Source organism: Gopherus flavomarginatus, chromosome 4 (genome assembly GCF_025201925.1).
Source record: "Gopherus flavomarginatus isolate rGopFla2 chromosome 4, rGopFla2.mat.asm, whole genome shotgun sequence".
Classification (NCBI taxonomy): Eukaryota; Metazoa; Chordata; order Testudines; family Testudinidae; genus Gopherus; species Gopherus flavomarginatus.
In genome coordinates, this window is record NC_066620.1 from 191,808,949 (window position 1) to 191,824,003 (window position 15,055).

At 35.6% G+C, this 15,055-nt stretch overlaps 1 protein-coding gene across 1 annotated transcript in view; it reads right to left on the reverse strand.

Annotated features, from left to right (window-relative positions):
* NBAS (NBAS subunit of NRZ tethering complex) overlaps positions 1-15,055 on the reverse strand; it is a 368,998-nt gene that overhangs the window by 290,658 nt on the left and 63,285 nt on the right. Inside the window, exons 17-21 of the mRNA XM_050951646.1 lie at positions 14,593-14,744; positions 13,472-13,609; positions 13,063-13,141; positions 11,577-11,681; positions 11,062-11,198 (exon numbers count right to left, since the gene is read on the reverse strand). Coding sequence (XP_050807603.1) covers positions 11,062-11,198; positions 11,577-11,681; positions 13,063-13,141; positions 13,472-13,609; positions 14,593-14,744 — 611 coding nt within the window. The remainder of the gene's footprint in view (positions 1-11,061; positions 11,199-11,576; positions 11,682-13,062; positions 13,142-13,471; positions 13,610-14,592; positions 14,745-15,055) is intronic.

Consider the following 15,055-nt stretch of genomic DNA (forward strand, 5'->3'; position numbering starts at 1 on the left):
GTAACAGCAATACCGTCCGAGGACAAGGAAAGGAATTTGTGCCTTGGGAAAGTTTTAACCTAAACTGGTAGAATATAAGATTGGGAAGTCTTTCATGTGGGTCTCCACATCTGTACCCCAGAGTTCAGAGTAGGGGGGAACCCTGACAGTGGCAGTGATGGAATAAACTGTAGTTTCAAATCAAGCCTCTGGAGTACCTCCACAGCTGGGATGGGTCATTCAGTCCTTTGTTCAGAGGTTCAGTTTGTAGCAAAGTCCCTCCAGAGGCAAGACGCAGGACTGAAGACAAAATGGAGGAGATGCTACAGCCTTTTATAATCTCTGCCCTCTGGAAGATCACAGCAGCAAGACAGAGCCTGAAGTCACATGAGCAAGCCACATGCCTATGCATGACTCAATTCTTTATATGCCGACGCTATTGTTTACATGTTAGTTTGAACATTCCCAAGAAAGCTCAGAGGTGGATTGGTGTCCTCCAAAGCCCATTGTCAGTTAGGTGTTTCTTGACTGGGCACTTACTGAGAATAGTCTCTTCTCAAGAAGCTGATCAAATGCTTCACTGAGGTACTTGGAATCAAATACACTGAGATACAGGTATATAGCCAATATTTATAACTTCAGCTACCAAAATGTACACCCATACAGAGAGCATAATTATAATCAGCAAATCATAACCTTTCCATAGACACCTCATATGACAACCTTTGTACAATATTTGCTGCAAAATATATAACAGTGGTTGCAACAATGATCTAAACCGTCATAGCTTGTCGATAACATCACAACAATAGTTTCCCACATGGCACTGCAAATTCATTCTTCTTTCCTAACTTTGCTAAATCCAAGGACAGTCTCCACTGTCTTAATATAAGGTCTACTAATGGCTTCCATGCTTTTTCTATATTACAGACTACTTCTGCCACATTTGACAGCTTTCTTTAAAAGTAAAGTTCTAAATCATTCCTTATTTGTTCATCCTCAGGTTTAAAGATATTCATCTTTCTTATAAACATCTTTAGAGGCAATTTCCCCAATTTCATTTCCTGATGGCAATGCATTGATAATCACTTCCTATATATGCCCTTCTGTCTATTCAGACGTCTTGAAGTGACTATTAAAACTATGTTTGTACACCAAAATGATCTATTACATATTGCCTGACTGCATTACTAAAAAACAATGGGTTTTTTAAAAATCTCATTATAAGAAAAGTGTGTTTTTCCGACAATAAAATGGTTCAGATGACATAATTCAAGAACATCCTCACCAATGTTGTTAAGTGAGCCATGGATGCTCATTATGTCCATCATGCCATGACTGACTACCCCAACTACAGAATTTGTATCACCCTACAATACAAATCACGTTGTGGGCCCTTGTTGATGAGATCCTGAAGAATGTTACTGAAAGTATCTTCATCTTCCTCATCATATACATTCGTTGGGGCATACCACTGAATAACCATTACATGTATATAGTGTGTTTGAAATCATGTATATTACTGCCATTAACCAGTTCCCAGTCTAAAATGGTTCTTTGTGTGGTAGATTTCAAGATCAATGCAACTTCTTCTCGTCTTCTATCTGGTGTCCCAGAGTGAATCAGATTTATTTCTGTTTTTCATCTGCATTCACTCATACGAAGGATGTCTAAATTGTAATTTTTTATTTCTTGGGCTGACTGCCCAATCTGTAACAGTCCTCACATTTCAAAAACTAACCTGAAGTTTGGAATGAGCGGGCAGCAGTGAGATCTTCAGGATAACAGCATCCTGACAGAAGAGTTTGGCCGATATCCATCATGCTGTCCATTTGAGGTTAAGGCTCAGTATTTGGTGTCTTATTTGTTCTTCTGTTCCCATAATAAAACTGTTCTATGGAATTAGGCTGTCAACGTCATGTCCAACTCCCAAAGGGTTGGAGAACCAGGAGGCTTATTTTTGTATGGTGTCTACCCTTCTGTCTGTCTGGCTTGGGTGACCTTACCAGGAGAATAAAATTCCTGCTGGCTAAGCTCTCTGCATCATGGGGCCACTCAAGCAGCTCTATCATGTCAAGATATTATCTCTAGAGAAGACTTTAACGCATTCACTTTTCCTTACTTTTTTATTATTAAAAACAGCAGACAAAACAGAGACAAAGAAGAGAAAAAAACCTTAGCTCTGGCACTCTTTGGACCCTTTTGCAAAACTCTATATGCTTTAAATCACATTACACACACACACACACACACACACACACACCAAGGATGGTGCAGCAAGGAGAGCTTTGAAACTCTACAGTGCTGCAGGTGATAACTGAAAAACTGGTTAAGTAGAATGGCTTCATTCTGAAAAGGCAAATGTAATTGTCTATAATATTACTTTACTTTAAGCCTACCATTTACCTACCCATCACCGATAACTTGCCACATTGGAATTTTGCAGTTTTAAAGTTTAGTTGTTTGAATTATTAAGAAAGTATTCCTGTCCCCACCTCACGTGGCTGAATGGATTTCATTCCAAGTATCCAATAAACATTCATCTTGAAGCTGAAAACAAATAGGGACAATTTCAGCCCAGTAGTAGTATTTGGGAAAGTTGAGAGTGAAAACAGAGGAATATACATAAAAATAACCATCTTAAAGTGTAGATTTTTACTACCAGTATAATGTGCAATAAACTGAATTATGGCTGTTGGGGGAACGATACATTTGAATTCCCTGACTTTTGTGAGTTTAAAGTGTCAGCTATAATGTTGCAACATGGTAGTTTAATGCAGTAAAAAGGAAAAGGAAATTACGAGTAAAGGAAAAAGAGCTCTGGTTATGTATTTATAATGCACAGAAGGGCATTATTTTCCACTGAGATTACCTCTTAAATCCCAGTGGCAATAGTTTTAACAATAAGCTATGGACTCTAATTGTATCCATTAAAAACAGACATTAGAAAAGAGCTCTCTTTCCTCTGTCTGCCTCGCTACTTCTCCAAGACAGACGTTTGACTTGCAAAATTTATCCAAACCACCAACTAAACAGGCCTATTCGCCAGAATACAAAACAAAAAAAGAAAATACTCCATGTCCTCTCTCTCCCACCCCTCCGTTTGTTACAGCTAGAATTAGATTGTAAATGTTTCAGAGCAGTGACTGAGTCTTGCTACATGTTATTTATCATTTGTATTACGATAGCACCTAGAGGCCAATGCCCCATTGTTTTAATTTTAACAAAAACAATCCCTTCTTGAAGAGTTTACAGTCTACTAGGTAGCGTATACAGCACAATAAGGCCCTCAACACAACTGGCACTTTTGAGAGCTATGGTAATACAAAAGATCATATCAAAGATTATTTGCACTTGGACAGCACATTACAAATATTAAGGACACTTAAAGAGTTCTGTGAGGTAGAGAAATATTACTCAATTTACAGATGAGGTAACACTAAGGGACAGATAAACAGACTAATTACCTCATCTACTGATCACCACAGGCCTCAAATGAGTTGTCCAAGCTCACAGCTGGTAAATAGCAAGTCCAGAAACATAATTTAACACTCCATCCTCCTTCAACCACAAGACCACAGCAGTTACTGTTACAACAATGTAAGAGTCAGTAAAGATGCTTTCAAATTTTATGAATGTTGCAGATCCCTTCTCACAGCAGTTTATTAATGAAAAGAACAAAACCTATTTCAAAAGTACAAAGCCAAGTACTTTTATGTTCAGTATTCGCTACCTAAAAGCAATGTAGGACTGAATCACAAATTCATTAATTTCATTTTGATTAGATTGTTTAATCAGCTTTTCATTTTTATAGGAAAAAATGAAATCTCATTATGCTTCTGAGAATAACAAAGAGGGATGTACTGCTCTAATCTTGTTTCCAAAGCCACTACAATACACTAGCTATTCCATATATGGCAATGTTTCATTACAAAAATAAAGTTATGCTGGAAAAACACAGTCCTTGCTTTAAAGTTCTTGCAGGAGTCAAAAGTAGTGAGAAAAATTCATGAACTGAAATAGGTTGTATAAAATTTACTAAACCAAAAGAAAAAAAAATATGTCATTCTAATTTAACAAGCAATTACTATTTTTTCAAGGAGGTTACGTTACAAAAAAAAGTCTGCTACATTACAAATTCTTGGTGGGAGCATACGATGGTGCTTCTGTGTGGGAAATGGGGTTTTGAAAGAAGAACTCCTTTGGTTTCAGCAGAAATGGTAGCTCATAAACAGGGCCATCTGTTTCTCTTAGAGTATGAAGTGTACAAGTAATGAAATTCCAGTTTTTGAAAAACTACCTATGAATAATTGGTCATAAGTTATTTTTACATACATTCAACCATTGTCTGAAAGTTGCATAGGGCACTAAATAATTTTAACACGAGAGACAGAGAGAGCTCATGAGCGCTCACTTCTGTTGGAAATGTTGGTATGGAATATATTTCGTTGGGTTTAGAATGCATATTTTGTGATGTTTTAATTATTATATTGATATTTAAATTTTTGTGTACATGTAATGTAGAGCTCGTGAAATGTGCTGTACTGATAACTGTTAAACAACAAAGTCATGTAATTTGCCCTCGGAATGGATATAGCATGTCCAGTGGCAATGCATGTTTCCCCAGAAAGAGAGGTAATTCAGTCTGTATGCCCATTCCACCCTTGGGATTTCTGCTACAACTAACAACAAAGGTGTTACTTTTGGTGGTAATTTGGTACCAGGTCCACCCAGAGCATAGGTCTACAAGGAACTCAAAGACGATCATCCTATCTCAAATACAAGTAGATTGAGGAACAAGCATTAGGTGGTAACTTTGTTAATACTGAACTGTGCCAAATCTGATCTAGTGTACGACAGATGAAGAGTTCCAATTCAAATTACTAGTTATCTATTATGAACCTATTTTAATTATTTGTGTAGAGCCTTAGCTTCTCAGTAGCAAGTGGTTTTTACATATATATATATATAAAATATGTCTTTGTAAAAGGTACTGAGAATGAGATTGACTTACACCCAGTACCTCCCATCCCATCTACATTTTGCAGCTGTCCATGCAATGACCGTTATCTGTTACCCAAGTTGCATAGTTCAGTCTCTTCGCAGTTTACAGAGAGTGCACCAAAAAGAAGCTTTTAAGGAGGAAAAACCTGGATGTGTACTATTCCCCAGAATACATCTTCCAGTGCTAAGATCACCATATATACCAGTCAGGCTAGAAAGTCTGCAAATCCACCCCAGGACTATTAAGAGTAGCCATAAATTTAACACAGCCACCTCTTCATGAGTAGAGGAAAAGGACTATCTTAACCCACGACTGCACAACTCTTCACAGCTGCTGCTAAGGCCAAAGATTAAGTACTTGATCATATACATAGGGTGGCAAATGTGCTTGGGAAATTGACTCACTGATCAGGGAACGGAACAACATTTCTGGAATACGGGAGTCAACAGTGTAGACTGGAAACAACTACATGTGCACACAATACAAAAAGAGAAACAGGCTTTTCAAAGGTAACTATCTTTGCTGCCTCTTGCTCCTGCCTCAGGTTGTCAGAATACAATTACCAAAGCAGTATCAGTTAGTTAATGGTTAGCAATTAAACACCCTGTTCATTTTTCCTCTCTCTTTTTATGGTCCTAATAGCTGTCTTAATAGATGGGAAAGAACAATTGATTTAGACAATCAGTGATGTCTTAACATTTGCTAGTTGGCCAAAGGAAACATTCTGCAAATATCAGATATAGTAAGTACTTGGCCAATTTCTACTCAAGAAGCAGTTCTCCTCTTTTTTTTTTTTGTGAAGAATATTGTTAGTGGGGAAAGGGAAAAAAGCTTGATTAATAAGCCTCTTCAATGCAAGAAACAAGCTATCTGGAAAAGTATGCTTTGAAATAAGAAGAAGCTTAAACTGCAGTGCTGGAAAAATAAAGGCTCTGATAGATATTCTGAAAGTTGTCTTTCTGATATAAGACTTCAAAAATGTTCCTTGCAACTACTAGATAATGAAGTCTACTCGATTCTGATTTATGAGCTCTGAGCTCTATACTTCAAATCTATTTTTATAATTGAAACACTAGTATGAAACAACTTAAAGCAAAAAAAATCTAATTATTCTAATTATGACAGAGTAATGATTTTAAAATAAGGATGATCTACTGTGAAAGCATGTAAGTTCATCCACTCTACATAAACTTAACAGTAGAAAGAGTCAAATCCAGGAAATAACTTTCAGAAAAGTTTACAGTAGAACTTCAGTTACGAACACCAGAGTTACGAACTGACCAGTTAACCACACACCTCATTTGGAACTGGAAGTACACAATCTGGCAGCAGCAGAGACCAAAAGAGGCAAATATAGTACAGTACTGTGTTAAATGTAAACTATTAAAAAGGTGGGGGGGAGCAACATTTTTCTTCTGCATAATAAAGTTTCAAAGCAGTATTAAATTAATGTTCAGTTGTAAACTTTTGAAAGAATGTTTTATTCAAAGTTAGGAACATTTCAGAGTTATGAACAACTTCCATTCCCAAGCTATTCATAATCATAAGGTTCTACTGTATTTTCAGGATGAAAAACAGATTCTCTATATGTTCCCAGTATCAATATACATTTTTTGGATCACTGATAAATTTTTATTTTTCTAAAATGCAGAATCATACATTTTTTTTTAACATGGTAGTACCAAGATACTGCAATATGCATTTTGCACACTTTACTTCTCATATATTGTAATATCCTATTTAAGATCTGTGGGAAGAAACGTTAAGACTGCATTCTTAAGCATCCATAAGTCAGTAATTACAAACCTTAACTCTGCTTTTTTGTGTGCATTATAAAACAATTGTTAATTACAAGATCAAATGTCAGAGGGGTAGCCGTGCATCCGACAAAGTGGGTAGTCACCCACGAAAGCTCATGCTCCAAAACGTCTGTTAGTCTATAAGGTGCCACAAGATCAAATGCTATTTCTCAGACACAATCTTATAATTTTTCTACAATCTTTAACACTAGAAGAACTATCAGGCATTTTTGACAATTTTACATAAACTTAGGAGCCTAAATCCCATTTCCCAGAAAGACTTGGGCATTTAGGAGCCTAGTCACACTGACTTTCCATATGACTGACTCCTGAAAATGAAAATTAGCTGCCTCTGAAAATTTTTCCCATTGTAATTCATTTATTCTTTTAAACATACTGTTTTCATTGTGATACAAGCTCAGGAATATCTTTAGTAACAGACTCTTATTTGAGGAAAGGGTTTTCAAAAAGGTGCCTTTGGGGAGCTAGCTGCTCACATGGTGCTGGAACTCTTTGTTTCTAGCTGCTAAACCATCTTGAAAAGACATCATTAAATAGTTCCCTAATTTTTTTAATGTAATCTATTGCTGCATTTTTTTTTATTTTTTTATTTATTTATTTATTTTTACACAGGATGTTAGGGGACCTCAATTGGGAAGAACATGGTCTGCTTGCTAATAATCGACGAGGAAATGTCCATAAAATGATCTCTAGATTAAGATGTAGTTCACACTCAAACAGTTTGAGAACTCCTGATCTATGGTACATATTTTAATAATTTAGTGAGTTAGCAGTCTCGTGCTTTACAATTTCAACCAGTTGTACCTCTGCCTTTAGTTACAATTCAGGAGAGGGCTCAATAAATGTGCAGCTTAGCTAGCTACATATTTAGATGGTCTGTATGTCAGCAAATATCAGTTATTACTCTTTATTTATTTTACTCTAACTTATGGAAACTCTACACTATTCAGGAGTTCTAGAAGTGGCATTCTGTGTTGCTCTTTCTTTCATTCACTTTCTAGTGCACACTGTTCTTTTAGTCAAAGCCACCTAAATATTTCTCAGAGTTATACCAGTCTCCAAACCATATCTGAAAAGTGTGCCACAAAGTGTAAGGACATAGATCTGAAGAAATCCAAGTGGCTGTTTTTATTTTTAGTTACAGCATTTGTCACACAAAAATTGTGTCATTACTTTGCAATCGTATTAAAATTCAGTCACCCACACAAAGGCAAAAAATCTCATAAAGATATGTTCTACTGGTTTAATAGGCAAAGCTCCATTCTGTTATCTCTGCCTTACAAGTTTACCTCAGAGACCCTTATTCAAATCAGAAAGTTTCAACACACAACAAAAAGTAGAAACTGCAAATGGCTGACATAGGTTCATTATGTAAATCAAATGATAATCAATACATAAAATATATTCAAGAGTCTTGAACCTAAAATTTATAGCATAAAACTGAGTGAACATTTATTGGAATGTGTGTTTTCATCCATTTTCAAACTTTTGATAGAACCAAGTTTCAAGGAAAATTAAACCATCAAGATGGTATCAATATACAGAAGGTGATAATCAGTAACATTTGAGTACTATACATCAAAAATTTTCCTCCATTTTATACTATAACTGCTATTTCTATAAAATGTGTGCAAGTAAAGCCTGCAGTAATCTCAGTGTAATTATTAAGACTTGTATATTTTGTATTCCAAGGCATGCAGTACTTACACATGTGCATTTCAGAGAGATAAGTGAAGTCCTTTTGATATCAGATTTGTTGTGTATTATATAAAGCTTGTTTCTGTATTACCTTAAATGTATTCATATTACTATTTTTCTCATTAAATGAAAAGTATCCTATAAATTTTTGGAAATTAAAAAGTCCCAAGTTTTAAAACAGCAAGTGGTAGAATAACTCATCTAAAATTGAATGATTTAACACTGTCAGCAAAACCAGAATTCAGAATCTATTAATATGTTGCAGGACAGGAACAATGAGGTCCAGTGCTTAGGGTGGTAGCCTGGGACTCAAAGCAGACACCCTGTGTGACTTTGGACTGTCACAGTCACTCTGTGCATTAATTCCTTATCCATAAAAAAGGATTAATAATATTTCCCTTCCTCACAAAGGAGTTATAAGGATAATACATTAAAGATTTTGTGGGCACTCAGCTACTGAGATTAGAGGGTCTTTAAGGACCTAAGTTAGACGACTATACAGCTATCTTTTAGTTCTTTTATTTGTATTATGCTGCTGTCTAAAGTAATCATTTTTTCTTAATAACTGCTTAAATACAGTGAATACTGAAGGATAAATAGACTTAAATCCCATTTCATAGTTTTCAAAAGTCAATCATTTTCTTCCCAAATGAGAAATAAATGCCTCAAGTCAACATATACTGACAGAAAAGATTGAGAGATCTGGAAATATTAACAAAGGCAACTATGATGACAGCCATAGAAGCTCAGAAGCAATAGCATTGACTGTTATACATAAGGGCTTTCTGCTCTTGTTTTTGATCCGAAAGCTTAAAGTTAAGAAGAACATCTCATAGACTCAAGGGTCAGAAGGGACCAATGTGATCATCTAGTCTGACCCCCTGCACAAAGCAGGCCACAGAACCCTACCCATCCACTTCTATAACAAACCCCTAACCTATGTCTGAGTTATTGAAGTCTTCAAATTGTGGTTTGAAGACCTCAAGCTGCAGAGAATCCACCAGCAAGTGACCCATGCCCCACGCTGCACAGGAAGGCGAAAAACCTCTAGGGCCTCTGCCAATCTGCCCCGGAGGAAAATTCCTTCCCGACCCCAAATATGGCGATCAGCTAAACCCTGAGCATGTGGGCAAGACTTACCAGCCAGCACGCAGAAAAGAATTCTCTGTTGTAACTCTGATCCCATCCCATCCAACATCCCATCATCATTTGACTACTCTCTGTTTCATATAGATACAGTATGAAATATCTTGACGTAGTTACCTGCAGAAAGAGTACGTAGCCCAAAATGCTTTGGTGGACATTGCCATTATATATACACAACATACACAAGGAATAGATTCTCTGGCATGACTGCTGTAAAACCACCAAAGCGTTTCGGGCTAGATAGATCGATCGACAGAAACACATATACATACATACATACACATACACACACACACACTCTCCAAAGGAGTCTGTTGAAAATTATTTCTTTATGATTAGAAAACACTGTTATAATACCAGAGAAATTAGGTTTTCCATTCTTTTCTCAGAAACTGAGATATTGTATTTAGTTGTATTTAATCCAGGAAAAGAGAATAGCCTTGTTCATAAGCTTTTAAATATGGAAATCAGTGGTCTTGGACTTTTGCCTGGGAGACAAGGAGTCACAGAGAACCTATCAGGAAATTTCCCCAAATCTTCATGGATTGTTGTAGTAGCTTCACAATCAATGACAGACTGAGAAAACGTATAACAGCATCCTGCAGCATCTATAAATGTCAACAGAGATGGAAACAGGACACTTCAGAAATCTTGAAGCTTCTTCAGAATTCCCTAAATTGGATCTGGGAGATCTCTCATAAAACAGAAGATGAAGGAATTAAAACCTAATTTAAAAACCATTTTGTATGTGAAATCTGAATTTTAGACTATTGACCTCATGCTCTCTCTTCCTCTGAGGTAGTCTGCCAAGTTTCTTGAGTCACTTTAAGGTCAGTACATAAAATTTCCACACTTCAGTTATTTCTTAATTTAAAGAATGTATCACAATAATTGGTATTTCTCCTGTGCCTTACACCCAAAGACCTCAATGCAATTACGAACAAATTATGGAAAGACTCACATGCACCCCCTGAAGCACAGCATTTGATAATCTGTACAGAGTGCTAGGCAGGCCTTCTTAAGGGAAGTCAGAGTGGGCACTTCCCCTGGTAGGGTCTATTATGTGAAAAGGAGGTAAGTACATTTAAATGCTCTCAACACCTAAAGATTTACCATATGTCCTGGAAAATCTCTGCAAGTAAGAGATAGAAAGCTACTGATTCTTACCTACTTACACTGAGTGACTTGATAATATAGTTTTCACTTTGTCTTAAGTAGAAAGTGAAGAGATTCAATAAGTAAATTCAAAAGTGCTCTCTTGATGCTGGGCAACAGCTATATGCAGACACAAACCCACGCTTAGTTTTCAAATCGTTTTTAAGTTTACAGCCACACTTTTGGAATAAAATCTCTCAAAGTGTTCTAAAAAGAAAATGCTGTCTAGTAACTGATATTGAGAAAATGCTTTCTTACCAAGCTTCAGGCAGTAAAAAGGAATACTCATGTGGTGAAGTAGTCTCTGGAAAATTAGAGAGAATTGCCAGCCGATGTGGAAGCAGGTCTGAGCCATGGTATGTAAACAAGATCTCTAGGGCTCTCACATTGCTTTCCTACACCAGAAAATATAAAATATTCTGTTTTACACTATAAAAACAGTTTAAGCATGATTCTGATTGCCAATTACAGCTCAGCAAACACTACAATTCTGATTTCATCATGCATTTTTAAAGACTAGGAGTGACTAAAACATTTATTTAATTTAAAAGTTTTCATAATCTGAAAGCTTGACAGAGCAGAGGAATCCTGTCCTATTTTACAGTCAGACAAAGATAATCAAATACAACATTGAAGATATTGTATTCCTATTTTTAAAATCACTCATAGCTTTAAACAGAAAAAAATATTGGCTGCATTTCAGTATGTGGTGATGGGGAATTAGTGTTAACAAAAACAGCAATTTAAACATGTGAAAAAAAAAATACTCATACCCGAGCATAAGTTCTTGCTGAAAGTACAATATTCTGATTTCGGAACTTCTTGAAGAATTCAGCATCATATCTCTGCTCAGCTGCATGAGGCCCTCCAAGGATTTCCTTTAAAAAAAAAAAAAAAGTTTAATAAAAAATGATTTAAGTATGTTGATAAAAGTCATATTAAAACTCTCGCATCTCAGATTACCTAAGGAGTGGACACTTACATAGCTCACTATGTTATTCTAAAAACGATTTATAGAACAATTTATGATTATGTAGATTTCTATCATTTCTACAGTCATGCTGTACATACACGTATTCTAACAGCAACACTTAACATCGAAGTCTTAGTAGTTGGCTAAGCAATTAAGGTTTAAAGTCTAAATATTTTTGGAATAAATATCTGGACATATAATATGCACATACAACTTTAAAGACACATTATCAACTTCAGAATAGACACTGCTGTTTCGTTTGTTTTTCTGCTTACAATTGTTAAGAGTCACCTTAAATTTTGTTTCATCAGTTTACTCTGTACATTTCATAGTTCTCTGTATCTAACCAGTTGCTCTGTTTTCCCACAATACTCATTACCCCTCACTGCCATTTCTGTGGGTCTTCCACAGAGCAACAAAGGAAAGAAAACAAAAATAGTTAGCTATTGTGACTGTAAAACCACCAATAAATAAATAAATAAATCAACAAGATGATAGGAGCAGTTGTTCTATCTGAAGCTTTTTACTGTTTTTTTAATTATTATTCTCTAGATTTCAAGTGGATGGTGTCCATTTAAGTAGAGTAAACAAAACCATAGCTGACTATTTAAATTTGGATTCCATATAATCCTCTAGCTTTGTTCAAACTAAGTGAAATTTCATATACTGGGGGGGAGACGGAATCTATTTGAATGTTTAGTTTCAAATCTCAAATGAATGTAGCAACTCAACACTTTTAAACTTAAATTACTACCATATAAGTTTACTGTAAATTTCAAGTGCTTTGCTTCTAGTAGAATCTAACATAGCCGCTAAGTGTGTGTGTCTGTATTTGAAAAGGTAAATTGGTATTTCCATCACTGTGGCTTGGCTTTTGCTGTAAATTGCTAGTATAGACAGGGCTCAGACATTTCAGACAGTGTCTCATGAAAAATGCTCAGAGTAGATTTTCATAGTAGAGTGGTACATCTGAATGGCTCTACATTAACTATTACATTGTCTGTACCATTGATGCAAGGGATACGTGGTAACCCATTTTCTTCACAAGCTATGTTTCCCCAGACACACATTAAATTTCCCATTTTCACAATCAAAGATCTCAATAATATTAGACCCATTCAATGTTCCTAAGCACAACAGGTATATTTTTTTAAATTACTGCAAAGAAATACAGGATGAAACAATGGTATCTAATAGAGAAGATCAAAAATAGAACAAAATAAGTCAGAGAAACAACATAAGCTATTCACAAGACAGGATCTAAGGACTAAATCCCATCTCCTCACCTCATAAGTTGCAAGTCTATCTAAATAACTTAATAATTTCAGTCTGCTTCGACAAAGTTCCTTTTGTTCCAGTGTTAGTCTGTTTTGAGAGAGAGAAAAAGAGACCACTACATTTTCAAGATTGCTACAGCATATTAGCATAGTATCTAAATGTTCAAAAAATAGACTTCTATTTAAAAAAAAAAGATTATTCGAAGGCAACAAGACAAAAAAATGTTTTAGCAGATCCATATATTGGAAGCACAACAAGAAATTCAATAAACTGAAAACTTTCATAATAGAGTGCTGATTGAAATGTTAACCATCGTCCAAAGAAGAAGTACAATGTATTAAGATAATTATGGCCATGGGATTATGTATTTATAAACTTATGAATTTAAGCAAAAACTAGGCTTGACATATAATTTACTTTGAGAAGTTCACTGATAGAAGCAGTTCTTGATGCTTCCTAGCCTCCCTTTCCTTTCTATTTTCTGCCTCTTCACCAGGTGACAAAAATTGTTCATAGGGGATTTCATCAATGTCCACCTCTCCTGATAAGATAAATCTGGCAGAAAGAAACAAAAATCAATGTTGATAAAAAGATATGAAGAGCTGGTTATTCAGTCAACAGATTTTACACAAACTTTCCATCTGTAACTTTTGTATCTGAATTGTTTTTTTACTGAAACTGGTGACAACGAATTAAATATATGAAAAACAATTTTGCTACTGTGAGCTTAAGTGGCACCAGAACAGATAGCAGCCACTCCTGGGACAGCCCCAACTACCTACAGGGAGAGAGCAGAGGCCACCTTCCTCACAGCTCCCTGCCTGGAGGGCCAGGTCAGGAGGCGTGGGATATGGAGGGGACAGACAGCATGGGCCACGGAAGGCTGCTGTGGGCATGGGAAATACATTTCTGTATTGTAGTTTAAATAAATTCTTACTCAGAATTCTGGATTAATATGCATAGTAAGTAATCTATTTATCAAAAAACATCTCCTGAATCTTTTTTGTTGTCTGTATTGTTACAAGCATACTTGCTGACAAGTATTTTAAAATAAAATTACCAAAATAGTTTAAATGGGCATGATTATATTGTGTTATTTTGACAAATAAAATATACAGCATTTTAAAATATTGTGCACATAATTTTTAATATTTTAGTGCAGAGTTTTTAATTTTTTGGCACAGAATTCTCCCAAGAGTAAGCACTGTGGTTCAAACTAGTCTAAGAACATCAACACAGGAATCTGTTCCAAGTAGAAGCCAAATTTTGGAAATATTTTGTGCTGACTTCCATGCTATTGTCTACATATTCATTTCTTCTCTATTGCATTCAATTTCTAAGGTCATCATTATATTTATTTTCATTCATGGGAGAACTTGACTGCTATCTTTAGCATTGGTCACAGCTATTCTTATGGGAACATATTTTAAAAACTGTCCTGCAAAATCTATTAATATTTCAGTTTGTAGTTAACTGACAAATTCACTGCATAATTCCAAAGCACAGAAACACAATACATAAAAATTATTCCAACAAACCTGCCATCATCTTCTCCTTTTCCAATAGCTATGAGAGCCTCCAAGTCTGTCCCTTTTAAACCATACTGCAGCAACTCTTTGGCAGCGTCCACGTTCTCAGGAACTCTTTCCAGGCATTCATGAAGAACCCAGGACCGCTTCTTAATTTTACTCTAATCAAATGACAAAAAAGAGCGAGAAGTAAGCATAGTGGAAAATGTCATAGCCAACCAAAGCACTGAGATCAGTGTCTTTCACTTTTTCAGTCTGCCTCTCTTCCATTTAGAACCTTATCAATTTAGTCTGGTGACTGGGAGACTCAACATGAATTAAAGAAAAGAATCAGCCAGTAAAAAAAATCAGGGAAAATGCAACAAAATATTATGTTTTGAAAACTACAGCCTAGTTTTATTTATAGCATTTCCTAATCTATCAGCAAATGAACTGCAGTGTATTGGTTAGCATTAGTAAATTAGTAGAATGA